General features: G+C 29.3%; 1 protein-coding gene across 1 annotated transcript in view; it reads left to right on the plus strand.

Annotated features, from left to right (window-relative positions):
* Positions 1 to 3515: 3515 nt before the first annotated feature.
* Positions 3516 to 12111, plus strand: part of LOC111674565 (neuroendocrine convertase 2) — a 77305-nt gene continuing 68709 nt past the window's right edge. The window contains exon 1 of the mRNA XM_023435204.2: positions 3516 to 4591. Coding sequence (XP_023290972.1) covers positions 4319 to 4591 — 273 coding nt within the window. The 5' untranslated portion in view covers positions 3516 to 4318. The remainder of the gene's footprint in view (positions 4592 to 12111) is intronic.

Consider the following 12111-nt stretch of genomic DNA (forward strand, 5'->3'; position numbering starts at 1 on the left):
CGATCGGTATACTTTAAGGTGGGTATTGGACCAATATTTTTGTATGTTACAATCATCAGCACAAACGTATAATACCCTCCCCACTATAGTGGTGTAGGGTATAAAAAATCTCGTAGTTTATAAATTATAATTTCTAGGAAAAGTTCTAAACTAATCTATAGTCCGAAGGCTTTTCTCTGTAAATTTATATGTATACTTATAAATACAAATATCGAATAATTGATGGACCTACGTTTATGAATAAGTATATATGTATATCGAATGATTACTGATAAACGTATGAGCATGGTTATAAATTGTGTACGTAAATCTTTTAGGGGAAATATTTAGGGACTAGCAATAGTTTGCGAGGTAATTCCTTTATAAAGTAAATATTAAAATAAGAATATCTGGGAAACTACAGCTACAGTAAAGTCAAATTATTAAAGATTGAGAACATAGTAGTAAAGTTACATATCGTCATATGAAATCCAAAAGGCTCGAAAAAGTCAAAATCTACTTTTAGATTGATTATGATGCACCGTATCAAAATACATGTTCCGGCTAAATTTTAAACTTCTACAATTAAAATCAACGTACCCTATCAGCGACATTATAAAAGATGATGTTCTAAAATTAAATTAAAATTCATGAAAATTTTAAAATATTTTTGAAGTTTTAACTTCAAAATTGTAAAATGTTGGAAATGTTGAATATTTTTGGTTTATTTATAATTTTAGAAGGGTTTCTGATTTCAAGATTTGGTGATATCTTGACTTCCAGAAATAGCCTTTAAGATTGTGAGATTTGACATTACTTGGGCCTGTAGGCCCATTAGTTTATGGTAATAAACCAGTAAAAATTGACGACATAATTATTCCATAATTATTTTATAAGTTGTATAAAAAACCGCCTTAATGCATAAATATGTTTGATTGTAATTCTCGTGAATATTACGCGAAATTATTAATATGTTTACCGCGAAAATTTAAAAAGGGAATGATTTCAATGTATTGGCGCTTAACTAAAAACAAAATATAAAAATAAAACGGAAGTTGAATTATTGTTGGTTTTTAGTTTAAAACAGGTATGAAGTAAAGTGTGGAGAATTATTTAGGTTAACATATGGTTGTCAAAACACCAATCGCATGCAAGTAAAATTTAATACATGCAATATAATAAGAACAACCTGGAAAAGAAGCCAAAAGCGGACCGACCATATGATAGACAACAAACAACAACAATACATTCATACATATTCATAGATCCAAATTATACTCACAAAGAGTAAATATTTTTAAACTTGAAAAACAAAAAAATGAATTAAAAAATGCAGAAGAGGAAGAAGTAAATTTAACAACAAACAAATTTAAAGAAAAAGGATGAAAAGCAAAAACAAAGAAAACAGAATTTGATGACGTCTAAAATTATGCAAAAAATCAACCACCATTCATTCGTCTATTACTCATACAAAAATATTCGCAAATAGACACATACTCACTCATACACGTATTCGGGAAAAACATATTGTTGGTCCTAATCTCAAATACCAAGAGAGAAAGTTGTTGTTGTTGATAAAAAAAGGATAAGAACACAAAAATGAAACAACTAAAGTACAACAAATGTGTATGGATGGCTATGTGTGTGTGTGCTAACAATGACACCTACCACAAGTCTAAAGACTGTAGACACGCGCTTTCATTTCATTATCCTGTTAACCTAATGTTTCTATCTATCCGTCCCTTATTAATATTCAACTGTAGAAATTGTACGTACATCGCTCCAGAGACAAAATTGTCTCACTGGGAGTTGTGGGCTCAGAAGAGTACAAACTTATTGTACTCAATAAATAAAACTCGCGCCAAGTATAAAATTATTTTTCTTTTACATTTGAAATGTTGTGCCGTCTAAAACTTTACACAGTGTCTTAATAAAATCGCCAAAATGTCAATATATTTATCTACAATATTAAAATAATACAAATAACAAGTGAACTATGAAGCATAGTTGTGTCCAATTATTCAGCTTTACTTATGAAGTTGTATATTATTATTATTATCCCAGCAAAAAGAACTTCCAAAGAAGCGAAAAAGAAGTAGAATTTATTCGATGAAAGTACTGAAAAGACCTGAAGAAGTTATGATTTTAACACGGGCTTGTCATAGGAGGGATGTCCTTTTTATGTGATTCCAAAATTCACTACATCTGAAGTCATTTTCAGGAAGTAATTTTTATGTTACTTTTTAGAAAGGTTGGGAAAAAATAAAAAAAATATTATTTAAAAATTAAATATTCTAATGCGCCATTATTGGTTGTAACTCTGGTACAAAGGACTATTTTTTAATAGTACTTTTTAATTTTTTTAAATTTTGATCCTAGATATATGATAAACTATAAAAAGGTATTTTATGACACCTTTTCCTTCTTTAACTGGTACTTCTTGGTTTTTATGCAATACTGAATATACATATATTCAGATGAAATGAAAATCTTCAGAAAACTTTTGGAATCTGTTGTAATATTGAACCTTAAAATGCAAAATCATATACGTACAATATTAATTGAATTAAAATTAATAAAATATATAGTTTCTCGAAATTTTTCGTTAATTAATTTATACTTTTTTTCTCTAAATTATTAAAGTCTGAATCATACATATAGTATCCTGATGGAATGAGCTATAGAGTAAACTTTTTAGTACATAGGGTATATAATTGCTTCAATTTGTTACACAATGGCTCTAAATTATGTAATGTACAAAAAAAAAATTCTGCTATTTAACTACTAAATTAATATTTAATGGAGAAGAATTTGGTTTAAAAAATGTTTATGTCACTGTTGAACTAATTGTATTTTCTACGTTTATTTTCAATTTGTAAAATAATGCTATTGAACTATAAAAACAGACAATAAAAGTGGTATATTTAGCTGTAAAGAAGTATTTGAAAAAGTAACAAAGTTTACATTAAACTAAAAACTATAAAATTAGTTGATAAAATAAAAATATGCACATATTTTTTATTATTCTCAAGTTCAGTACATTAATACTCACCGATTGAGGGGTGTTCCTATTACCCGTAAAGACGATATTTATTTCTAATTTGGTATAAACTATTAGATGATGTTAGCAATTTTTTTAATAATAGTAATAAAAGTAAGTATGCGAGTAAAACCCCAATTTCAATAATCAGATTAAAATATTTCTAAGATTTATTTTAAACAAGTTTTACTCTTCAATTTAAAAGCTGATACGCTTAAATACATAAGAGTTTAATATAAAGTTATCACGGTTAAGACCAAAAAAACTTTCCATCGTATATTGTTAATAAAATCAGATTATATTTTATACATTTAATACCTCATATGGCAACCACTTAAGAAGGATTAACAAGTGGAAATGGAAGTCTCATAGAATGTAAGCCCAAAAGGAAAAGCTTTTATGTGCAGCGATAAAAGCTTTGTGGCGCTCTGCAAAGTACGAATATTCATAACGGCGCACGATAAAGACAAGTAATGACAGTTTTGTTCGGTAAGCATAGCAGTAAAGTTGTCGTTGACGGAAAAAATAAACAAAGAAATAAATATTAGATTCAACTAAAAGCAGAACAAAACACAAACGAACCGAATAAAAAAAAACAATAATTATTTAACAAAAAAAGTGAATTTAAAAATTCACAAAAATCGACTTAAAATCTGGAACGAAAATTTATTTAAAAATTATTAATAAAAGTGTAGTATAGTTTTAGGAAAATTATAACGAAAGCAAAAAAAAATATTCTTCCTTCCTTTGTTCATATTGTCTGTGGCAGTGCGTGTGTGTGTGAGTGTATAATAACGTATATATAAAAAGTGTAAAAGGAGAAGAGAAAACAAATTCTCTTTTAATACTTTTTTTTGGCAAATGTCAAAATAAAATTCCTGTCATTTACAGTTATTTTGCTAAAAGATAATACAAATAGAAATATGACCAGTGCTGCATACTTTTAAGGTGAACATTAATAACAAACAGGAAAAACAAACTCATTAAATTGTGATTTCACTTATTTTTATCACAATTTTTCATGTTTATATTATCAATAACAATAAAAAAGCCCACAGTAATCGTAAAGTAATAAAACTCATAAAAATATTACATCAATTAAAACTGAACTAAAAGTATCGATAAAATAACACACAAATAGAGGAAGAGTGAAAAAACGGAAAAAAACAAAACAAAGAAAAAATTGTTAAAATTAAGTGTAAAAATATAAAAAATAAACAATTTAAGTGAAATATAAAAGAGAAACGTTGGAAAACAGAGAAATATATTTAACAATAAAAGAAATCCCAAACGCGTGCAATGATTTTGACAGCATGCGTTTACCCAATAACGGGCCTGCTGTTTCTATGCACTTTTGGCATTGTTGGAGTCTGGTCGGAGGATGTTAAGACTGACACAGCAACTGCAGCAGCGGCAGCGTCGTCAGATGGTGGTGGCAGAGCCCATTCTCGTCCAGTGGCTGGAGGAAATGACGTCTTTACGAGTTCATTTCTAGTTCGTTTCCGTCGCAGTGTTGACAATGACTTTGCTCACAATGTAGCCAATAAATACGGCTTTGAAAATCTAGGAGCAGTAAGTATTTTTAAATATTTCTTTTTGTTTATTTTTTCCACAATCTTCTTTAGCAAACATTCTATAAAAATAAAACAAGCAAATAACATGTCTCTTACAAATAAATATTCAACAAAAAATCAATATTTACAGCCTGTAGTTTATGCCCGTATGTTTAGCCCACAAAAAGTAATTCTCACACTGTCAGTGAGTGGGAAAAATCAATGAAATTTTGTTATTGTTGCTGTTGGCTGTTCACACGTTTATAACGTCAGACCAAAAACGAAAAAAAAAACCTACCACAAAAAGAATATATTTGAATGAATTGATACAAAAACTTGTATCTATTCAACTAACTATACCACAAACATCATAAGGAACTAAGTTAATAATAGCCAGTTTTAATTGAAGAAAAAGGCTGGGGTTAATGTTTAAGTATGCCTTCAAGTGTAATGATATCCTTAAAGTATACATTATTTTCTTTTTTAATGATTCGATATTAATAAGAAAGTAAATTTAAATCTTCTAAATTATAATTTACGATTTTCCCGCCCCTTGTACTAAATAATACTTATATACACATAAAAATATTGATAACGAAAAAGTTCATTCTCAAATATTTATTACCACTTTGAGCAACCCCTTTTTTTCATTTTTATAAATTTTTAGTTTTAACATGTCTTTGGAATTTAATACAACTTTGTCTTATTTAACTGCAGCTAAAAGTATTATTTATACGAATTTTTATGTTCTAATACATTTTTTAGTATTCAACATAACACGAAGGAACTTCTAATATAAACATTTAATATTGCATATTTTTGGGATTAATTCTAGGAATTTCTAAAATTAAAAGTTTTCAGAAGACAAACTGTTGAAGTTTCCATATTTATTTCTAGTTTTAATGCCATTTTTATATGATAAAAAAATATGTTAACATATGTTAGATATTTTTTAATACATGTAAATTTGTATAGTTTGTGCAAGTTATTAATATCATTTGCTTAGTATGCAAACGTGTTAAGTCTAATTTGATTAAATCTTACTACCGATAAAGAAAACAAGTATAAGTAAAAGTTGAAATTAAAAAAAACTTATAAGAATATGACCTATAAATTTCGGTAGTAAGATTTAGCTAAAAATTACTTTCTATAGCCTTTATGTCCAGTTTCAAAAGGACATGGTTGCTAGGTGAAATAAAAGACTGAATTTAATCATTTTAAAAAGCATATAATAAATTTTATTTTATCAACTCAGAAAGTTGGGTTTGTAACCAATATAAATCATAACTCATAATACCTACCCTTTCAGATATTGTGGCATAGGGTATAAGAAATTACCAGGCAAAGACCTTAAATATATGCGGACGATCGATGGAAACCACGTTATACGAAGTTGTCCGCAATATGGCCATTTCAAAATTTATTCATTAACCTAAACCAATTCTTAGAGTCGTATTTACCAGCTATATACACTCATTATATACACTCATTCCAGCCATATGCACTCATTTGTATACTAGACACAGAATAAGTCGGGAACTTTGAAAGACTGGTAAATCGGAACATTATGGCTCTAAATTGGGGGAAATATGACCTACGGTTTTATATTGAAGACCCTGAAACATAAATATGTACCTCATTACAACACTATTTTCAAGGTAAAAGTTATAGCAATAACTCAATTCGTAATTTCCAGAAGGAAATTAGGGCGATATAAGATAAAAAAGTTGAATCAAAGACCATGTTGGATTGTAAAAAATAAAACTTGGGAGTAGTCGGCAACAAAAGAGCAGATGTATTAGCTTTTAGTTCGTTTACCTGACGAACGCAAAACCATTTGACCAATGAAACGATGGGTAGAACAAGAAAGATTTTTTGGGGTGACCCTAAGTTAATCAAGTTACGTGGTTACGTAGATTCCTGGATGAATAATTATCTGAAAGAAGGAACTTTTTTGTACGTTTTCAATCTTTAAATAGTACGCTTTGAAGTTTCTATAGAGGGGAATCGCAACAAATGGTATTGGAATTTAAAACTCTACTCTACAACTCTGAAAAATAAAAAAATCAACTTACAGCTTTTGTCTTTTTAGCACAGATTTATTTACGAATGATATATTCTGTTTATAAAAAACATAAAAATGGATTCGGTGAATATAAAATTGAATTTTTCTTATATACTTGAGTTTTCTTTATCCTTTTTAAATTAACAAAAAACGTTATTTTTTGCCGTATTGTATTTTATTCAGCTTTTACTTTTTTCTTATCACAAGTCGACAGGAAAAAAATATTTATTTTTATTTATATGAAAATTTCTATGTGTTTTATTAAACAACAACAATGGGTGGTATTTGTGTAATATAAATACAAAAGAAAATCATAGTCAAGGGTATAAATGAAAATAGTATGATTAACAAAAAAATTCAAACCGAGTGAATAAAATAAATACGCTTTCACTTGTTTTATCACTTTACACACGCGTTCTCATCTACCCTGCGTTTCAAGGTGCAAGTCTCAAACTAATGGATTCAGCTACTACAATTCTTAAAAGAATTAATTATGTAAGTAGATGTGTATTTTAACATCTGCCTAAGAAATGAATTCCTTTCAAATTGACTTTTTCTCTGAATTACAAAGAGTTCATAAAGTGTTGTCAACTAATTTTTGGATATTTAAAAAACTGTCTACCAAACAGAATACAGCGATTCTTTGTGAAATTTCTTGGTATTTTTAGGCTTTTGTTGTTGTTTTTATTCGTGTTACCTTAATTTTTTTTTATTATTTTGTGGATTTTGCTAAATCCTCAACAGGTGTTGGGTTGTTGGAAGTGAAAATAAAAGTTTACTTATAAACATATTGTTACATGAAATTTAAAAGAGCGTAATAACCAAAAAAATTTGAATCTACTTTTGATTAACAGCGTGTGTTCCATCAACATCTTGTTGGACCTACTTTATATACATGGAATTTAAAGGGGCGTATCAACAAATTTGTTATTTCCAGAAGTCAGAAAGAAAGACTTTAGGTTGGATTGATAGGCGTTTGTATATTACATAAAATCCGATGAAATACACCTAGGCCACTATCGGGTCCTGCTCCAGAGTTTCCTCATTCGTCTCAATCAGCACGTCCAATTTTGCATACACGAGCTCGTAATTGTGTGTGTCCACTCAGAACACGTACCATCGTACTAATTTCAGACTTGCAAGAGGCTTTGTGGATTCTCCTACTCATATGAAATATAATTTTCACAAAAAATGTCTGTTATCAGAAATTGCAGAGCATGGCTTTTTAACAAAATGTTGGATTTGTGCTGATAATGAGAAGATTGAATATACGTGGTGGATTTCATTTGATGTTTATGTAATGTGCTTAACTAAGGTTTATCAAAAAAGGAGTGTGGTGCTACTTCGTCACTACCCTTTCTTCAATTTATCAGCGATTTTCCTACATGGTTGATTGGGTTGGAGTTTACTCTAAAACATGCTCATTATTGCAGTGAGTCTTTGTGACCACTGAAATAATGTCAATTAAATTGATCCGTGCTTCGGATTACCAATTACGCCCCTAGGTGCTGTTTCCGAATCAACAGAGGCATCTTAGTAGTGTGGATCGTAGTATCTCAGTAATGTGGTAGGGCCACATATGTATAAGATGTCTCCTTTTTCGGGGTTAGATTGAGCTTGCTCATGCCACCCGTCCTTCCCAAACGGGTCTACTGTGGGAAGAGATTATATAGCTCGAGTACTTAAGCAAAGTGCACGTATAATGGAACGGATATCCATATACGTATACTGCATGTAAGACCTGGTGTACATTAGGAAACTTTTGTTGAGAAACTTTTTCTTAATTCTCTTTTAAAGTTTCCTTAGACCTGGTTCACACTAGGAAACTTTTTTGGGAAACTTTTCACTTTTTGCTCTCACACACAAAATCAAAAGTTTCTCAACAAAAGTTCCCCAGTGTGAACCAGAAACTTTTGTTTCAGAAATTATTAATTGCATTGATTTGTTGTTGTGCGAATTAGAAGAATGACAAAACAAGTTTCCGAGTACGGGAAACTCCGTACCGCGAGAGAGATGAATGATATACTTTATCTTTCTCTCTCACGCAAAATCAAAAGTTTCCCAAAAAAAAAGTTTCCTAGTGTGGACCGGCAGTAAGATACACAATGGGGCAGTGGTGAGTTGTTACATTTTACTCACCCAGTGGATGAAAAAAACCACGGTGAAAAAGTTCGTTCAGCAGGTGTTTCCTTAAAGCACTTCGACTTCATACCAGTTTTGGTAATATGACCTTAGCACCCATATTAAATCCCCTTCTAAAAATGACTTAATGGTCAAAATTCTCTAATAAATGATAATATTACGATTAAATTCTGCATAAATTACCTTAGTGTAGATGTAGATCTTTTTAACAAAATTTATAAGTATGTATGTATATTAAATGGGGCAATTACACCACCTTTATAAAATTGTTTAAATATTTCGGAATTAAGGTAGAATACAAGCTAAATGCTTTATTATTAAAAAGTTATCCACATTTTTTACATACTCACTAGTCTAGGGTATCATATGGCCGGCCAAGCCCTACTATACATTCTCACTTGTTTAACTTTATCTAGTTTTTTGTAAAATTTTGAAAAGTGTTGTTACGCCATTTTGCATTTTATGTGACGATACGTGTATGCATGTATTTTATCGATTTTCTCATCTGTATAGAATATTTAAAAATAGTTATTTTGTTACATTTTCTCAACACACTCGACACTCTATTTTAATTGCTAAATTTTGTTCTAAATACACAAGGAAATTGGTTGGAATAATTAATGAATAGAAATGTCAGCAAATCGGTAATCTAACTTATTTACTTGTTGAATGTCTGACATATTGACTGACTCTCTTAAGACTGCCGCCAATGTTGTCGAAATTTTTACGACATTTTTGTACAATTTGATGACGGTTAATGAAGATGATGATAATGATATTATATGAACTATGTTTGTATATGACTTTGAGATTTTTTTGCATATCTCAGCCAAATCGTATCAGAAGTTCATGGAAATGTATATATACATTTCCATGCTTTAAATAATCATAACATGGGATACAGATTGATTTAATTCAATTTAATATTTTTTAATAAGTAAATGAATTTTTTGAAATTTTATATTAAGATTTTTATTCATAATTTATTTTAAAAATTTTCAAAGTGATATGTATAAATAAATTTGTTTATGTAAATGTACATTAGGTAACATTAATAATATATATTTAGGATTTTTATTAGTTTAGAATGTGTTTTATATTTATTTATTCGTAAAAAGTTTATAAAAAATTTAAAAATTTTTAGATTGAATGATATTTTAATGGAATTAATATTTTAATACTCATTAAGTGATGTAGCAACTGATTAAAAATCGTGACTGGCAGACTTACATTTACCGCTGCTAAATGTTTTTATAAATTATATAATGGACACTATTGAGGTCAACTTTAATGCAATACAATGTCCTCCTTAGACAATAATTGTATACTTCGTTAGTGGATTAAAAATTCAAATATAGACATAACATTTCATATAAAAAAGTTTTCAAATTCATTAAAGGGATTTTTCCCAGAGAGATTTATTATATTATCACTTATTATCATGTTAGCGATTTTTAATGACAAAATATAGGACTAAAACTGCTCTTTGTATAATTCAAACTGGAAAATCTGTTTGTTCAGGAAGACCAGACTGTGCAAAGTTTAAAAATTCGTTTCAATATGGAATACAATTTTACTTTTTTGAGGCATTACCAGGTCAAATTATTATATTTGCTGCTAAAAAATTACACTTCAAAACTTTGGCAGTGAAGTGCGGGCTGAATGATATTTTATATATTCTAAATTAGAATTTGGAACTTATTATTATGTAGTACTACAAAGAAATTCGGCATCACTAACTTTTTCATTAACATATATACAACCGTATACTAATTTTATAAGAGTCAACACATATTTGGTCTATTTAATTTAATTAATTTTTTAAAAAATAAATCTCATAACTGGTGTGGGGTATTACACGTTCTGCTATGTCCGACTATATTTATACCCTACACCACTATAGTGGGGAGGGTATTATACGTTTGTGCTGATGTTTGTAACATACAAAAATATTGGTCCAATACCCACCTTAAAGTATACCGATCGATTCAGAATCATTTTTTGAGTCGATTAAGACATGTCCATCCGTCCGTCCGTCTGTCCGGCTGGCTGGCTGGCTGTCCATGTAAACTTTGTGCGCAAGGTACAGGCCGCAATTTTCAAGATAATTTGATGAAATTTGGACCAAGCATATTTTTTAGCACAAGGACGAAGCCTATTAAAAATGGTTGAAATCGGTCCATTATTTCACCTAGCCCCCATACAACCGTACCCCCCGATTTGAACTTTTTATGCTATAATTACGTCAAATATTCTGCTATCTCTCTAAAAATTGGCACAAATAAGTTTTATATAAGTATAAATGATACTGCGGATTTTCGTAAGGATCGGCTTATATTTGACCCTATCCCCCATACAAACCCCCCTTCAAAAAATGACTTAAACGTCTAAAATTGACTTGTAACCATTTGTATCGCAATGAAACTCAACAAAACTAACTGTTATTTAGAAATATATCCTTTTCCCAAATTTACCGAGGATCGGCCCATATTTGACCTATATAATGCCTTATTTAGAAATTTTAGTTTTTTTATCAATAAATGGCTTAAATATTTTGGAATTATGGTAATATTCAACATAAAAGTTTCTTTACAAAAATTTTATAAAAAGTAAAAATTTTAAAAATATACTCATGGTGTAGGGTATTATATGGTCGGCCATGCCCGACTATATTTTCCTACTTGTTTCTTACTAGTTATTGTTTTACAAACATCCTATTCAATACTTCGAAAAAACAGAAAAGATTAGACCACATTTAAATAACAAAACTTTAATAAATATTTAACTACAAAAGCTTTAAAAACATTTTGATAATAAGTTTTGTGTTCATGTTACCAAGACATATTGCATGCGAATATCCCATTTCTTTGGAACTTTTACAAATATTTATTCTTAATAACAATTATAAGTAGTTCTAAGTTTGTATTTGCATTAGACGGACTCACACTGTATGGAAAGAAAAAACGTGTGTTTGTTACCCCTCTCAAAATTTACCTTGCTTTGTTTTATGATGATTTTAATTCTTGCGATAACCGTTCGTGAGCTGGACCAAATTAAAAAATGTATTTTGGAAATATTTTTTTAAATTTTTTGTTTTATTTGTTTTGAAACAAACGATACCCCATCGTTTGAAAAAAGTTTAAAAGCCGAATCCAATGATGAATTAATCATAAATAACCGTCTGTTCATAATTGTCATATTCCAAAATATATAAAATGTTTAGGTTTTTCACTAATAAAACAATTTTGCAAATTTTGCACAGCACATATTGTATATTTTGTTAAGCGGTCCAGCTCGCGAACGGCCATCGATAGACCAGAAATATTTTAGAA

This window comes from Lucilia cuprina, chromosome 4 (assembly GCF_022045245.1).
Source record: "Lucilia cuprina isolate Lc7/37 chromosome 4, ASM2204524v1, whole genome shotgun sequence".
NCBI classification, from domain to species: Eukaryota; Metazoa; Arthropoda; class Insecta; order Diptera; family Calliphoridae; genus Lucilia; species Lucilia cuprina.